At 42.3% G+C, this 18545-nt stretch overlaps 1 protein-coding gene across 2 annotated transcripts in view; it reads right to left on the bottom strand.

The window, feature by feature from the left end:
• The window catches only part of LOC126483819 (SET domain-containing protein SmydA-8-like), a 188944-nt gene that overhangs the window by 14415 nt on the left and 155984 nt on the right, over positions 1 to 18545 (bottom strand). For both annotated transcript variants that reach the window (XM_050107017.1, XM_050107016.1), the window contains exons 6-7: positions 13992 to 14087; positions 8858 to 8928 (exon numbers count right to left, since the gene is read on the bottom strand). In XM_050107017.1, the coding sequence (XP_049962974.1) occupies positions 8858 to 8928; positions 13992 to 14087 (167 nt within the window). The remainder of the gene's footprint in view (positions 1 to 8857; positions 8929 to 13991; positions 14088 to 18545) is intronic.

Below are 18545 nucleotides of genomic sequence, written 5' to 3'. Positions count from 1 at the left end.
AGTTATCACTTGAGAATGGCATAATAGGCCGAAATTACGATCTTGGTGGATAAATACGTTAAATATCTGTCCAGACAGAAAATTTTGCCGTTTCTGAAACTTTAACAGTTCGGAACATATCAAACACTGTGGTAATCAGCCGCTTCTTTCTGAAATGGAATGTTTTAATTCTGACAGACAATTTTTCCATATAATTTGTTACCGTTCTTACTTCGCAGGAGTTGCAAGCCCATCACGAAAAGAAAACACAAGGTTTCTGACTGACAAGAATACAGATCTCTGAAAGGAAAAAAGTTAATAAAACACATGCAGTTTACTTTTTTCAGTGTATAATGTATTTGCCTTATTGTGGGTTTCAGGAATGAAGTGTTATTCGAACACCATCTTGTTTTTCAACAAGTACGGTACGAAATAAATGATAAATCTCACGTGCTGAATTTAGAACTACGTTCAGTTCCATTCTGGAGCCAAAGTATCTGCTCTGCTAATTGTCAAAGCTCAATTATGAACGCCTCATAAAAGCTGAAGTCAGTGCTTTGATTAAGTTATTGCTCACTTCCACATCCTTTTAGTTTATCGAAACTCTAACATATGTATCCTTAGCAGTTCTACAGTTCTTTGAGACAAAAACTGACATACTGTCTTCAGAGAAATTGTTAGAAAAAAAATCTTGCTTAGGAGTTTCGTAGAGGGTTCATCGAACAATTGTCAGAGTGTTTCTCTACCATTCCACTGTCCCAGAGAATATGGGAAAATTCGCAGCTAATCTTTTCGTACAAGATCTTATTTACTTTACACTGAGATGACAGAGGCTAATGGATAGCTATATGCACACAGAGATGGCGGTAGTACCGCGTACACAAGGTATAAAAGGGCAGAGCATTGGCGGAGCCATCGTTTGTATTCAGGTGGTCCGCGTGAAAACGTTTCCGACGTCGTTATGGACGCAAGACGAGAATCAACATACTTTGAATGCAGAACAGTAGTTGGAGTTGGACACGTGGGACGTTCTGTTTCGGAAATCGTTACGGAATTCAATATTCCGAGATCCACAGTGTGGAGGTTGTGCCATGAATACCAAATTTCAGGCATTACCTCTCACCACTGACAATGCAGTAGCCGACGGCCTTCATTTCAGGACCGAGACCAGCGGCCTTTGCGTAGTGTTGTCAGTGCTAATAGACAAGCAACACTGCACAGAAATCAATGTGGGGCGTACGACGAACGTATCCGTTAGGACAGAGCGGCGAAATTTGCCGTTAATGGGCTCTGGTAGCAGACGACCGACGCGTGTGCCTTGCTAACAGCACGACATTGCCTGTAGCTTCTCTCCTGCGCTCGTGGCTATATCGCTTGGGTCCTAGACAGTAGTAAAACTGTGACCTGGGCAGATGAGACCAGATTTTAGTTCGTAAGAGCTGATGGCAGGCTTCGCGTGCTGGCGAAGATCACACAGTGACATGGATCCAAGTCGTCAACAAGGCACTGTGCAAGCTGATGGTGGCTCCATAATGGTGTGGGCTGTGTTTACATGGAGTGGACCGAGTCCTGTGGTCCAACTGAATCGATCATCGACTGGAAATGGTTATGTTCGGCTACTTGGAGACCGTTTGCAGCCACTCATGGACTTCATGTTTCCAAACGGAGATGCAGTTTTTATGGATGACAATGCGACATGTAACTAGGTCCCATTTGTTCGCAATTGATTTGAAGAGCATTCTGGACAGTTCGAGAAAATGATTTCACCACCCTGATCGCTCGACATGAATCCCATCGAACATTTATTGGACATAATCGAAAGGTCAGTTCGTGCACGAAATCCTCGACCGGCAACACTTCCGCAATTATGGACGGCTATAGAGGCAGCTTGGCTCAATATATCTACAGGGGACGTCCAACGACTTGTTGAGTCCATGCCACGTCGGGTTGCTGCACTACGGCGTGCCAAAGGAAGTCAGACACGACATCAGGACGTATCCCATGACTTTTGTGAACTCAGTGTATTACTATGGTGATTTTTCTCTAGGCAGAGCAAAGTCAAGAAAGTATTTTCGCATTCGGAAGAAAAGATTAGTGACCAAAAATTTATAAAAAGATCGCGCCACAACGAGAAACGCCTTTGTTTCAATGATTACCGCGCCCATTCGCGTCTCATATCCGCGACACTCTTGCGTTATTCGCGATAATACGAAACGAGCTGCCCTTCATTGAAGGTTTGCGATGTCCTCCGTCACCACTTTCTGTTAAGGATACCATACGGAGCACAATACTCCAGAGGAGGACGGAAAAGTGTCATGTAGAAAGTGTAGTTACAAGATTTGTTGCATCTTCGAAGTTTTCTGCCAGTAAAATGCAGTCTCAGTTTCGCCTTCCCCCACAACACTTTCTATATGCTCATTCCAATTGAAGTTGTTCATAATTTTAATCCCTACGTATTTAGTTGAATTGACTTTTTAAAAATGTATTTGCTTAATCTGGTAACCGAAATTTAGCGGATTCCTTTTAGTACTCATGTTGGTGACTTCTCACTTTTTATTGTTTAGTATCAATGCCACTTTTCATACCATACACAATACAGGGTGTATCAAAAAATCATACGATTCTTTAAAAAAATCAGCTATTATGTTATTTGAGATACGTGCATGAACAGCCTATTGTTTGGAAGAGCAAACTCTCGAGTTTTACATGGTTCTCGCTAGGCTTGCAGCAGTTTGCGCAACTTCAGTTCTAGTAAAAATATTATCGGGACAACAGAAAGCGTTGTGCGAGTCAGTAATAACTGTTCTGCGTGACTTTCGTACTAGGTGTGGTGTGGATCCTCCTACGGCACAGAGCATTAGACGATCGTATAAACAATTCCGAGAAACAGGTTGTCCGTGTAAAGGCAAATCGCCGGGTCGTCCCCGAGTGTCCGACACAGACGTCGAATGCATTCGCCACAGTTTCACAAGGAGTCCGCATAAATCAGTTCGCCAGGCACATCGACAGCTCAACATGCCCGCGATGTCTGTCTGGCACGTGTTGCGTCGATATTTACGCATGAAACCATACAAAATTCAGCTACTGCAAGCTCTACGTAAAGGTCACAAACAACAAAGTGTGGAGTTCTGTAATTTCGTTCTTGGCAAGGTGGCGGATGACTTTTCTTCCACGCTTTGTGTTTAGTGACGGGGCAACATTCCATTTAAATGGAAAAGTGAACCGTCACAATGTGATAATATGGGGTACGGAACAATCAAATGAAGTTGTACAACATGAGAGGGACTCCAAAATTTAATGTTTTGGTGCAGCTTCACGGGAAAAGGTGTAGGGTCCATTTTTCTCTGCCGAGAACACTGTTACAGGGAGCACATATCTCGATATGCTTGAGAACTTTCTTTTCCCGCATTTGGAGACTGATTCGAACTTCATTTACTAACAGGATGGGGCACCGCCACCCTGGCATCTGGAAGTGAGGGAATTTTTAAATCGAAGGATTACTGAACGATGGATCGGTCACTCTGGACCAAATGATTCAGCCATACATTATTGACCTCCAGGGTCACCGGACCCGACTGTATGTGATTTTTTTGGGGGGGTTTATGAAAGACTGTTCATGTGCCTCAGTTACCAACAATGAATGAACTGAGACATTGCATAACAGCAGCTGTGGAAGTTGTAACTCAAGACATGCTCACTGGAGTGTGGAAACAATTTGAATACCTCATTGACGTATGCCGTGGGTGTCAACGGGGGCATGTTTAACACCTATGAAAAGCTATTAAAAAAGCTGTTTGAGTTTCCCGTTCGTCCAAAAAAATTCATTGTATATTTTTATCAGAGGTCCCGTAACCCTAACGGAACGCCAGATATCACTTCACTTAGCTCTACTCTGTCACCTTACGCCAGTTATTACAGTCTGACTTTTTTGACAGCGTATCACGAATTCAGTCGCACAATTGCGCCGATTTTCCACCCAACTTGTTTAGAAACCACTTATGAGAAACGGTGTCAAATTGGTTCTGGAAATGTATAAATATGATATCCGTTTGAGATCCTGTTTCGATAGCAGTTATCACTCCGTCACTCCGAGTAAATAAAGAGCCATTTGTGTTTCGCAAGAGGGTTAGTTTCTGAATCCGTGGTGGTTGTGTGTCAAAGCTTCTTTTTGTGTGTTACATGATGTTAGAACACAGTATTTGTTCCAAAATCCTACTTGAAACTAACCGCTACATTTCACTGTCAACGTGTAATAATTAATGCATGGTTTACTTTTGTGTTACGATTATTATCTATTAACTTTTGATTGTCCGTTTTTTATAAATAGTGAAGTAGGCACAGTCGTCGTCTTGCTTTTCCTCGTATGGGCCGATATACAAGAAGTTCGTGTATAAGATTGTAATGTGATTTAAGGTGAAATTATGATTCACTTCAGATTAAAAATGCTATTTTTTCATAATATTGTGTTTAATTCCATTCACTACCAGCTTTTAAACTGTTTGGTGTACTGTTCAGCCTGGTGAATATATTAGAAGTGCTCGGTTTGGTGACGCCACTATCGCGCCCCACCAGCGCGCTATGTATTTGTTTACGGATTTCTACATTTGCATGTCGACCCTGCAGTCTGGGTCTTGAAAGGAGATCGTCGTCATCATCATCATCATCATCATCCTGAACTTCAGCGCCCATGGAGCGTAAACGTGTGATGTGGGATAGTGAACCATCAGCTCACAGCACTGATTTTCATAGACGATACACTGAACGCACGGTAGTATCGCAGCATCCTAACAGACCAACTTTCACGGATGTTAGAAGACATTCCCTTGCAGACTAGGAGGAACCTGTGGTACGAACACCAGGAATGCTCAGACCACGGCGCACAAAGTACTACAGAATGTCTTTACGAATTGTCCCCAAACTGCTGGGCTGGACGCGGAGGACCTGTACCTTTGCCAGTCCTTTCCTCGGATCTGACGCCTGGAGACCTTTTTCTGCGGGGAAATCTACAACACGCTGTTTAGAAGTTCATACGAACCACATCCGATGACGCACAACGACGTATTACTGCAGTCTGCTCGGGCATCTCCGCTGAAATGGTGGCGTGCGTGAAGCGATGCTTCTATACCTGACTGGAAGCCTGTATTGCCGCTGCCGTTTTTCATTTTGAACACAGCCTGTGATGGTCAATTATCTTGTTACTGCTCAGAATCCACATAAGCAGTCCACGCAGTTGTGTCGTTCTTTAGTGTGTGCTACCACGGGTATTGTTCAAGAGTCTGCGTGAGAACTTTTCGGTATACGATATCCCGTAAATAACTCGCACTATAATCCTGCAACAACCACCACTGACATTCCAGTTTACCCTGCATTTAGTTTTATAAAGTCAATAGGCATTGTTCTATTTCAAAAGAGTGTCTGCACAAAAATTATACCTTCTAAGAACTATTAACATTTGTCTGTTGGCTAACAGTGGGAGCCTGTGACTACCAGTCCGTTGTGTGAAAACCGCGCATCAATAGCACAGTTTCAGGTGATTCACCTTGTATACCCTACAAAGGGCTCTCTCTCTCTGCGAAGATCTACAGAACTCAATAGTAATATGTCATCGAATCTTTGGCACTCCCAATACCAAGAAAAGCCGCCTACTAAGGACAATTTTGGCTTACGAAAGACAGGAATCTACACCATCCCTGGCGAACGTGCTATATTAGACACTTTACGAACAACCAGAGAAGGTTAAGTTCAGCGCGCCGAACTCTAACGCTACACTAGTCCGGGACACCCGAGCAATTCTGAAGTAGATGAAAACCATCTGCAATACACGCAATCCACGGAAAGTAATGCTGAGGAAGGCTCCCAGGTTCTCGGACTATCATAACGGGTATTATTGAAATCGAGCTGGGCGTAAACCTGATGAATAAAGTACGGTGAAAACGAAGCCAGCAAGGCAAGGGACCCCCTGCTGAAATGGCTGAAGGACAAACCGGCATCTGCAAGCAGTGAAGAGGGTCTGCAACTGAAAATTATGATTGCACTTCCTCGGCACATCCTTTAGTGACGGACAACACCTCAGAAGGGGGAGTATGGCAAAGGGGGAGTATGGCAAAGGGGGAGTATGGCAAAGGGGGAGTATGGCAAAGGGGGAGTATGGCAAAGGGGGAGTATGGCAAAGGGGGAGTATGGCAAAGGGGGAGTATGGCAAAGGGGGAGTATGGCAAAGGGGGAGTATGGCAAAGGGGGAGTATGGCAAAGGGGGAGTATGGCAAAGGGGGAGTATGGCAAAGGGGGAGTATGGCAAAGGGGGAGTATGGCAAAGGGGGAGTATGGCAAAGGGGGAAGGGAAAACAATTAATAATGTCAGCTACATTGGGTCTTTATGTGGAATCAGCAGCGACAAGCGAAAATATGTAACAGGCCAGGACTCAAACCTCGGATCTCCTGCTTACTCGGCAGTTGTGTTAAGAAATGCACCATCTGGATACAGTTTTTATCGCAAATGCACGAATATCTCTGTACACTACGCGGCTGATCTCCACTTTCACGTAGCGCCACCTATCTGCAGTCCCGCCCATGTCCTCCACGCTCGCTGCTTTTAGATTCCTGCTGGAGGTCAAACGTAAATGTGCATCGGCACTGAAGGCTGTGATTAATTGGCCTTCGAAGCAAATCAATTACATGAAAATTTTACAGTACTTTGATTCACATCTTGAATGGAAATAAAATAGTTCATCAAAAATATATGATTACATATTACTCCCGCAGTTCAGCAGTGCTGCAGGCATGGCGCAACTTAAATCTACCAGTGGCAGTATGTACGTAGTTTTGAAACTGCGAGGCAGATTAAAACTATGAGCCATATAGGAACTCGAACCGACTCAGTTGTAACATGACAAAGTAACAAAACTTAGGAAACAATCCGCAAGCTGCTTTCTTCCAGTTGCATTAACTCAGTAACGTGTACACAATGGATTCTGTTGTTGAAAAACAGCATAGAGATACTGCAAGAATGAATCTGCATAGGTATGTAGTGCATCGTGTCTGGATAGCTCATGAGAAGACAATGTGGCAATCTTTCTTTTTTTAATGGTTCGTAAAGTTCTGAACTCAAATGCCAATCAACCAAAGTCATTACATGCAGCTCTCAAAAGTTATCGAGAATATCTTTTTCTTCTTCTTCTCCCGACTTTCTGTTTGGCTTTGTGCTAGAATGACGCCTATAAGGAGGGCAGTCCAAGTTTGATTCGCAGCTGGAGCAAATTTTTAAATAAAGGTGCATGTCCCATGCGTATGTTATTCGAAAATTCGTAAGGGCAAAAAAATTAGATATTTTCAGTTCAAATAACTTTTTACAAAAATAAACCGTTACTTAAGAATTTATATTTGCAACAAAAATTGGATTTTTGTGTGCGATATGTAATTGGAAGTAACACGCTGTCCTTTTTACACAAAATTGACAAATGTGTATCAATTAATATATACCTGATGGAATTATGTTTAAACGTCGGTGTTCGAACTGAAGGGAAAAAAATTGTCCAAGTGCTAGCGCACACACACACACACACACACACACACACACACACACACACACACAGTTTTTGCCTGTTTTCGATGTAGATACCGAAAGACATCGGTACTGGGAAGTCCAAGGCTGGATCAGAACCTCTACAGTAGTTCCTGAGACTAGCCAGGACCCAGAAGAGCAAGGGAGCAGGAGACTTCAGTTTATTTATGTACGTAGTGAAGATTGATTAAAACATTTTTGTCCGCTTACTAAAACACGTCTAATACTTACATTTTATGTTTGCATGCAGTAATGTTTATCTATTATACAGTTGACGGATGAGGAATGCACTGTATGTTCTAAGAGCAGAAAGATATATTTGTGGGATATAACTGAAATTTAACAATTTTCAGATTTTTTTTTACTTTATTTGTATAGTGAAACCTTGCTTCATGCTAAATTTTATGATCCTGCTTCAACAGAAAGTACACTATAGGTTTTGGTTAATCAGTTTGTGTCAAAATATGTGACAACTGGACGAATCTTATGACTGAACTGACTTAGAAGCTCAAATGTTTTACACAGTCAAGGAATAATAGAATGTAGAATGTTACAAGTTTGAACTTTATACGTCTACTCGTTAGACACACACACACACACGGCCTCTGCTTTTACAGGCTGAGGCCCGGAATCCTAAAATAACGAGAAGGTAATGACCGAAAGTGAGACTAACCAGCGATCTAGTGATTACCAGTCTCGAGCGCTAATATTTTTCTTTTTTTCTTTTTTTATATCTTTAGATATTTCACGGAAATGCTCGTAGAACAAGCATTTCTATTTAAAATTTGCGTAGGCCAGGAACCGAATCCAGGTTTCCCACATATATTGCACAATCTATCTCTCACCCACGCAGCTTGTCGAAAATATTCGACGTTACTTTAGGGTCGGATTTCTCTAAAATTTGAGAGCTGCAGCGGAGTGCTGCTAGCGACTGATATTTGAGTTCCGAACTTCACGTACAATAAATATTAAAATTTAAAAAATCCGACTGCCATGTGGTCCTCTTCTCAATTGGATCATCGACCGCGAAAATACGGTACCGGGTTCGAGTTCCGGTCTGCAACAGAGACGTAAGGAAGTATCTATCAAGACGGTTTTCAAAGAAGACATTGTAAATACGCATCAAACACTGCTCCAGTAATGTGAAGTTAATTAGTTTCCTCGTTACGTCTGAAGACTGTATCTTATAAAATATTACTTAAAACAGTGCCCAGAATCCTTGAGTTCTTGGAAGTTCATGAAAATCAACGTGAATTCAACGGAACAGTTTGGTGTAAAGGAACTTACGTTTATTTCTTAGCCTATTGTTCTGCGTACCTTGATGGAATGTGATGGACTTCGACGCATTTTTTCAGATAAGGTGCAGTGCAGCTCGTACAAGAAGAGACCTGGAAAGAAACAGATTTTGGAGTAAATATATTTGTAGAGAGCCTTCAGATTCAATGAACCACTTATTTGTTTTTTTTTCTTTAAATTAATTCTGTCTATTCTTTCTAGTTATTTTATACTTTAGTTCTTTCAGCTTTGAATCTATACAACAACTGAAGCTTCCTGCATTTCTCGCGATAGATTTTAGTTGTACCATCCCAAAACCCGAACGATAGTTACAAGAATATAACTTGGTACAACGTGAATTATCACTTCATAACAGTTTTCTGCTGTGTTGTCGTGTCCCCTAACGTTTGTCATTTCTGATAAGTCATGCAATTATAAAGAGATATTGGAAAATGTGGATTTCTGTGCTGAGAGTAGATACCGTGACTTTTACAATTTGCATCAAGATCAAAACATGTTGTTGGCCTTAGCACATATGTTTACATGAATTTCTTTTTTCTGCATGAGAACCTACCCCCAAAATTTGTTCAAATATTGCACAGCGAGTCCCAGCATGACCCCAAGTGTATACGCTTCGTATTTTTCCGTATTAGTACATCATCTACTATACAAGATTTAGACAGTTCTTTACTGCTCGATTTTCTTATTTTCCTATACTACACACTTTCACTGAATTTGGCTGGGTCATTGGAAATGGAGAACTCTTTTCTTATATTTCAAAAGTAGGAAAGGATACCAGAGCCCCAAAGTTCAACTGTGAAGGAATCTGACAAGGAATCTACCGTGACATTTCAAAAGCAACCATTCTGCATTTCTCTGGAGTGGGTTAGACAACTGCGAGAAACATAAAACTGGGCGGTCCGAGAGCAATGTAGGCCACACTCCATCCAAATTTCAGTCCAGCACCTTAATTTTGTGCTACCTCGGTGTTTTCCTGTAAGTGGAATGCATAAACTTAGACGTGACACCCAGTATCAACGAACGTTCACTCGGAAAGTGATTGTTTAAAACTCACAGATTTAGCGGGACGTAATGCAGAAGGAATGACGTCGTCACGTCCGTGGTAGGCTCACCTCCTCGACTTGGTAAACGTCTGAACATCAGTAGCTTACTAGACTCATTATCAAACCAACGGTTTCTAATTGAAGTAAAATTGTACGGAGTATCAAACGTTGAGGATACCTTAATGTGGAGGCCGCAGCATATTCTGTTGGATGGAAAGTCATAAACCTGTATGAAGGACGTTCAATAAGTAAGGAAATATTCTTTTTGAAAGCAGGTTGGTTTTATTAAGTATTCGAATACACCGTATTATTCCCCACTTTTTTGGCTAAAAGAACCCTGTTTTTCAACTATCTCCATTCAATGCGACGTCCTCACGCCACACTACTGGGAGAACCTGTATGCCAGCATGGTACCTCACTGGTTGACAACTCCCCCCTCCCTACATCTACATACATACTCCGCAATCCACCATACGGTGCGTGGCGGAGGGTACCTCGTACCACAACTAACATCATAATCTCCATGTTCCACTCCCAAACAGAACGAGGGAAAAATGACAGCCTATATGCCTCTGTACGAGCCCTAATCTCTCTTATCTTTGTGATCTACCCGCGAAATGTAAGTTGGCGGCAGTAAAATTGTACTGCAGTCAGCCTCAAATGCTGGTTCTCTAAATGTCCTCAGTAGCGATTCACGAAAAGAACGCCTCCTTTCCTCTAGAGACTCCCACCCGAGTTGCTGAAGCATTTCCGTAACACTCGCGTGATGATCAAATCTACCAGTAACAAATCTAGCAGCCTGCCTCTGAATTGCTTCTATGTCCTCCCTCAATCCGACCTGATAGGGATCCCAAACGCTCGAGCAGTACTCAAGAATAGGTCGTATCTGTGTCAAGCGCTACACTACTAATGGAGTATTCAAATAGTATGGGATTCTTTTTCCTATTCATCTGCATTAATTTACATTTATCTGTATTTAGAGTTAGCTGCCATTCTTTACACCAATCACAAATCCCGTCCAAGTCCTCTTGTATCCTCCTACAGTCACTCAACGACAATACCTTCTCGTACACCACAGCATCATCAGCAAATAGCCGCACATCGCTATCCACCCTATCCAAAAGATCATTTATGTAGATAGAAAACAACAGCGGATCCACCACACTTCCCTGGGGCACTCCAGATGATACACTCACCTCCGATGAACACTCACCATCGAGGACAACGTACTGGGTTCTATTACTTAAGAAGCCTTCAAGCCACTCACATACTTGGAAACCAATCCCATATGGTCGTACCTTAGGAGTCTGCAGTGGGGCACCGAGTCAAACGCTTTCCGGAAGTCAAGGAATATGGCATCCGTCGGATATCCTTCATCCATGGTTCGCAAGATATCATGTGAAAAAATGGCGAGTTACGTTTCGCAGGAGCGATGCTTTCTAAAGCCGTGTCTCTGTCTCAAGGAAATTCATTATCTTCCCTCTAGCCACGTACTGCTTCCCACCAAGTGCAACCTTCATCGAACCAAACAGAAGGAAGGTGCAAGATCGGGGCTGTAGTGTGGGCGAAGAGGAACAGTCCAGTGAAGTTCTGTCAGCTGCTGTCGGGTGTGCAGAATTGTTCGAGACCTCGCATTATCATGAAGTAGTAGTTCGGTTGCATTTTTGTAGAGATGAACACCCTGAATTCGTTTCTATGATTTCGCGACGATAGCACAGTATACTTCAAAACTGCTATCTGCATCATGAGGGAGGGCACCAAACAGAATAAACCCTTCACAGTCCCAAAAGACCACCGCCATGACTACCAGCTGAGCGTGGGGCTTTGAACTTTTTCTAAAGAGGACATGTGTTATGACGACACTCCATGGGTTGCTGTTTTGTTATGGTTTGTTTGTTTCATCACATGCGTCGATGTTCCCTATGACTCAGCGCGCTTTTGTTCACAGTCAGTTCTCCGTAGACATTCTGAAAGGCGATGTTACGGTTTTCCGCCAAAAGAAACTGAATGACAGTTCTGTGCTTGGAACGCACCTCCGTTACAGACGCCATTTTGAGAGCTACGTATAGCGTCGGCACCTGTCGGAACTTCATGGAGGTATAGGGGCTGAAGCGGGAATATTTCACAATGTTCCACAACAAAGTCTGCATTTTTCCAACCTAAATGTGGTGGGAGAAAAAAAATGTGCTGCGATACTTACTGAACGCCCCTCGTAGAAATTACTTAAGGTCTCATGAGCTACGCTACTCATGGCTTTTATTAATGGTCTATCAATATTAACCCGAGTCATTTGTGTATGATTCAGATATAGTATCGCAAAAGCTACAGAAATATCCATTCTGATCCTTATAGGACTTCAAAGCGGTTAGGTACTTTGCTTTATATGCCCTAACTGTACGATTGTGCGATTCACTAAACGCAGAAACATGATATCCTGTCATTACAATATAAATTATTCCTAGCTGGAATCAGTCAATTCATACAAATACCCAAGAAATGAAATGGATAGGGATGGGTTAAGTAGTAGGTAAACCATGGGAGCAGGCTGTATATGGGACCTGTAACGGTTATGGGAATTATATCTACGTACATAACCCGCAAGGCACCGCACGGTGCGTGGCTGAGGGTACCACTACTACTAGACGTTCCTTTCCTGTTCCACTTGCAGACAGAGAGAGGTGAAAGGTCTGTGTCTGCTTCTGCATGAGCCCTAATTTCTCTAATCTTATCGTCGTGGCTTTTACAAGAAATGTACGTTAGTTGCAGTAGGATCGTTAGGCAGTAGCTTCAAATGCCAGTTCTCTGAATTTTCTCAGTAGAGATTCTCGAAAATCCCTCCAGGGATTCCCGTTTGAGCTCCCGAAGCATTTCCTTAACACCTGCATGTTCTTCGAAACTACCGGTAACAAATCTAGCAGTACGCTTGCTAATTGATTCGATGTCCTCCTCTAATCCAACTGGGTGCAATCCCAAACACTAACAGTATTCAAGAATAGGTCGCACCAGCGTCCTACGTGTGGTCACGTTTGCAAATGAACCACACTTCCCTAACACTCCCTCAAAGACCTAAAATCGCCCATTCATTTTCCCTACCACAATTCTCACGTGCTCGTTCCATTTCATATCACTTTTCAGCCTTAAGCCTAGATATTTAAACGACGTGACTGCATCAAGCTGGGCGCTACTAATGGGTTTGTCTTTCTTATTCGTCCGCAGTAACTTACATTTATCTATATTTGGAGCCATCTGCCAGTCATCACATCAAATAGAAATTTTGTGTAAGTCATCTTGTACCATCCGACAGCGTCATCAGGAAACAACCTCAGACTGTTGTCCTACCTGTCTGCAGACGATTTATGTTTAAAGAAAATAGTAGCAGTCCTATCAAACGTGTCTGGGGCATCCCTGACGATATCCTTGTCTCTGACGAACACTTGCCGTTGAGGACAACATGTTTGGTTCTATTACTTAAGAAGTCTTCGATCCACTCACATATCTCGAAACCCATTCCGTATGCTCGTACCTTTGTTAACAATCTGAACGTGTACATTGGAGGGCAGCTTGGACAGTTACAGGACTGGAACTTCCTGACATAGTAAAATTTAGGAATGGACCGGGACTCGAATCTGGGATCTTTGTATTTCGCGGACAAGAGCTCTATCTAATGAGGTATCCAAGCTTAGTCTGCGAACCGCCCTCACAGCTTCACTGCCGCCATTATCTCAACCCATGTCTCTGCAGTAACCTTTCTTCCAGGAGAGCTAATCCTGCAAGGTATGCAGGAGAACTTCTGTGAAGTTTCGAAGGTAGGACATGAGGAACAGTTTTAATCTGTCAGGAAATTTCAAGACAGGGCACACTTCGCTGCAGAAAGAAATTTCATTCTGGAAGTACGGGACTGTGTGATCCACGCGCGGCAGAGTTTCTCAGAAATGCTGAAAAACGGTGAAGACTGACGTGAACCAACCAATGAAAGTGTAGTCAGAAAGGCTCAAGGACCAGTTGTGGGTATGGAACCTAGTAATATTCTAGGTGCCCCGTATGTGGTGTTCTCTTACGGACTGTGGCGGTGGGACTGATTGCAGCTGGAGAGGTAGGATGAGTGGACTCACCCCTGAGGCGGCAGCGGCCCACCCTGGTGAGCGCCAGCAGCTGCAGCAGCTCCCGGCACAGTGACTCCTTCAGCTCCAGGTCCTCATCGCTCAGTTCTGCAACAACACACATCAAGTTACACACAGCCAGCGATTTACAAGTAGGCGCACCTACAGCCTCTCCATAGCTACAGTAATGTGTCTGTTGCGTGTGCCACTCCAGGACTGCTAACCGATCTGCTCGTGCGTGCTGACCCAGCTCACGCATCAGCGGTGAGCAACCGGGTGGTTCACAACGAGTAGCGGTGTTGGATTGGGAGGAGGGGGGGGGGGGGGGAACAGGAACAAGGTACACAGCACCAATTATTTTCAACGGATCTACTCTACGGCAACTAACTTTGGTTCTGCGGAGATTTAGCTATTTGGTGTGGCTAATTAAAGCATATGATTTACGATGCCACTACTCGAATTTACTGTATTATTATTAGACCACGTGGCATCGGACTTCCAGAAAGCGGCTCTCACGTGTAATAGATTTGAATAGACACCCTATGGTGATCCAACTACTACATGGAATTTTTGGAATAAATAATGATGATGGCCCGTAACAAATTTATTTTTACGTCTATATTTGATTATTAGCAGCACTGATAATCACTTTGAAGTAACTGAACAGGGAGCACTTAATTCTGTATGTTTGATATTGCCTAGCAGGAGGACATTCATTTCAAACAATACCACAGCCTGAAATCGTTTCACAATACATAAACACACATGATAAACACTTTAACTTGTTTTAGGTTAATATAAACTACACAAATTGTAATTACTGAATTTAATGTTATTGAGCCTGCATTTTGCTGAAGGCACAATGTGTACTGTGGTGACAGCAATTTCCTTGAACGCTTAATTAAAGAAAGATATAGGTCTGCTTGTCAATATAGTTACTGGAAACACTAATTGAGAATCACATTGCTCGGACAGAACAGAGTAATTTTTGACTATGGCAATGTACTGAAAAGCCACCACATCGAGTTGGATAGTAATTAAGGTGGTGCAGTACCTGGCATCTTCCATCCATTGCATGATGCGGCGTCTGCCGGCAATTTCAGTGTTAATTCCGACTATTTTCTCTTGTAATATAGCTACACCGATACTCACGCACCATAACTTTTCAATGATGTTGCAGCACATAGAAATCACTGGATATGGGATAATAATAAGCTATTTCCTTTAAATAATTGAGTACACTCAGGGAATGCAATTTAAACCACAAAACTATCATTGCTTCCAAACTTTACACACTGTACAGAACTTGGTTTGACTACTACACAAACTGATTCACAGAATATAAATGTACTGGTAATGGCGTCGGTGTAACAACCACTGTTCATAATACTCTTGTAAGATAGCTTCTAGTTCATTGCTACCGAAGTGAGCTCACAAATGGACCTCGTCAGTTATTGAGATCACAATACGCCGTTGGATGCGGTTATTGGTCCCTTCACACGTCCCCGTTGGCACAAGCAACTCGTCGCAATTAACACAGCATTGCACCATGCAGTGCCATGTACCTCAGAGCGGGAAACCGTACTATTTTGCCACCCACAGCCCATCTCCGTCGAAATACAGCGTCTTTCAAGCCCTACTGTCCATTCAGCTTGTAGCCATACGATAAACGAAGTCCATATCTGTTTTCAACTCACTTCTAAATGGTCTGTTAGCAACGTTCCCGTAGCACACACCGGCAGACACTTTTATGCCACTTAACACTTGTTCTGCCTCAGAGCTACGCCAACTTACTTCTACCGCCAATATTACGCGCCAACCTGTTCATTGTTCTCATTCTCGGGGTTCACCCCAACCTCGCACCTAAACATTATTTTACATTACGCCAAGTTCTCTATTTACAATTAAACATACCATAGCATTACAATATTATATTAAAGTAATATTACATTTATATTTTTACTACACGTAACAATAGTATTTAGTTTAATTTTTTTGTTATTTCGCTGTCAGAGTGCAGCACAAGCCAGACACTGTCTCCCGCATAGCGTTCTTTAATTTAGCTGCCACCAGGCGGAAGCACTTCCGCTTTGCCTTCGATTCTGGTCCACAGATGGCATAAGCGTCCACTTTCTCCACCGTTGCGCCTTGACTATGCCTGGCATTCACTAGACGGCACGTTGTCACATTACACTGATGAGAAAATGACAAATGAAACATTTCTTTTAATGGCAAAAATGGAGGAGCTAGATGCGGAACGTGACAATTTTTACGACTGGTGCTGCATTGTGGTGAATGTAGTTTTCGGACGAAGTTTATACTGACAACTTGCATTTCATGACTATTTGACTTATGTGCCAAACATCAAAACACAGGATGTCAACGAATTTTACTTATTCTGCTTTCACTAAAGCATCAGTGTCTACTTCCTGAATACTGATAATTCCAAAATGAGCTTTTAAGCTGAAGTCTTTTACTAACCTTTTTAGGGCAGATTTCGCATTCTCCACTGAGGAAAAAAAGCAACTCGCTAAATATGTAGGTCCAAACCCAGACATAATCATAGCTTCAGAACTTGTGAAGTCGTGGTAAGTTATGTTGAGTAATGTTTTTATACGATTCTAGAAGATTCATTTTTATTACGAAATTTTTCCCTCCACTCCCTCTCGCACTGGAGCTCGATAAATTCCAGTGGTGTACAAGCTGCCGCACATTATTAGCGGAACGGGCAGGCTACTTTACTCTCAAGTGAAGCTGTGACCAACCCAAGCAAGTTAAAGGAGTGTTGCTTGCCTGCCTGTCTTTTTGCTGTAGGTTACAGGTTATGTTAGGTTAGTTTCAGAAGTTGATGAGAAATCTTTTTATCCAAGTATCACAGGACGAGGCTCAGTATAACAAATATTCGTTTTTGGTCACTGTAGACCAGAAAATTGTCGCTTTTACTCCTCTTTTACTTTTAGACGTTTTGAGGCTTTTCTTAGTTTATTTTAGATATGAATAGTTTTCTCTGCAACTACTTCATCTCTCAACTAGAACTTGGTGTTCTCAATTTGACCCATCATCAGTTCACCTCTGATGCATGTTTTTTGTAGTAAGTGAAACTATCTCTGAAAATCGAGATCCTCTCCACCTAAGAACCTGAACAACACTGTTGTACTGCAATGCCAATTTAAGGTTTTGAAAGTATTGTTTCTGTAACTTTAGTGTGTTTAGCAGAATGTGATCCCAATTATACCAGTATTAATTTTCCAGGATGTGTATGGCAGGTTCGCTTAATGCATTATAAGTGGGCAAAATAGTTCATTCTGAATTCTCCAGATGCATTTTAGGAACTACTAAGTTTGGTTTTTAGTTTTCGTATTATTTTAATCTAAAAAATGTGTCTGAAAGAATAAGCTTTCATTGCACTACTTTGCATACTACCATAATGCGGCTTTTAATACCACTAATCTATATTTTTTCCTATTTCGGTCAATGTTTGTCCTAAATTTAGAAAGCCACTATACTGCTAAATGGCCTGAAGTCCCTAGCATACATTCCGAAACACTTTTCAGCCTAAGTACAAAATATTTATGGAATAAGGAAACTCCGTCAAATTTACAAATATGTAATTCGAGGTTCCTGAATAAGTGTTTAGTAACTTTTTCCACAATTTGTAGTGGGAGACGCCTATCGATTGATTTGGGGCTACAACACAAACCTACGAAAAATTTTTTCTCTGCTGGACTGACTACTATATATTCCTCAATTTTTAATTTCTGCTCCGTCACCTTTAAGTTTGTGTGTTCGTTTTATTGCTCCCACTGCTAACTGAGCTGCAGTAAAACTGCCCAAGGAAAATATACCTGGTTAGTCATGTTGGATTGGCAACGCAACCTGTTAGGTGCAGCAGATTGAACAGTTCCCGTGAAGCTTGCGGAAAGCCAACTTGGCCTACCTTAACCACTGTGCTTCAGCACAATGTACAGCATGAGCTGTTTTAATGGGTGCGGCGGAGATAGCAGATAGGCTGGAATGAGAGATTGTACACTTCTTATAAATTCTAATTGTAGGTAGACATCCTGCAGTGACGTAAGTAAGTTCCTGATACTGGTCTGTTGGACCTTTGCGTGGATGTTCCTAACCGGGCCTTACTACCGTTATTCCATCAATTTAAAAAGAGCTAGTCTCAAACACGGCACAATTAAGTATGTACACTTGAGTCTAAGGTTAAGGTGAACTCAACAGGGGGAAGTATCGGCCTGTGGATATGAACCAAAGGCCAATAGATACAAATAATGACAGGAAACCATGTTTGGATGTGTGCCGTTCAAATAAAAAAATAAGCTTGAAGATCGGAACACTTTCAAATATCCCGCTTCGCAGTGCTCGTAAACTGAAGAGGGGACGTCGTACGTTGGGCCAGACTTCCGAAAATGTGGCCATAAACAAAATAGTTGAGAAAGCTCGATTAGTAGTTTCGGTAGATTTATGGTGGAAGTATAATAGAATCCCGGTCTTAGAAGTGGCCACGTGTTTCCACAAGATTTCAGGTTCAACGCTGCATTCATTTGTGAGCCGCGCGAC

This window comes from Schistocerca serialis, chromosome 6 (assembly GCF_023864345.2).
Source record: "Schistocerca serialis cubense isolate TAMUIC-IGC-003099 chromosome 6, iqSchSeri2.2, whole genome shotgun sequence".
NCBI classification, from domain to species: domain Eukaryota; kingdom Metazoa; phylum Arthropoda; class Insecta; order Orthoptera; family Acrididae; genus Schistocerca; species Schistocerca serialis.
This window is presented reverse-complemented; position numbering and strand designations above follow the sequence as displayed.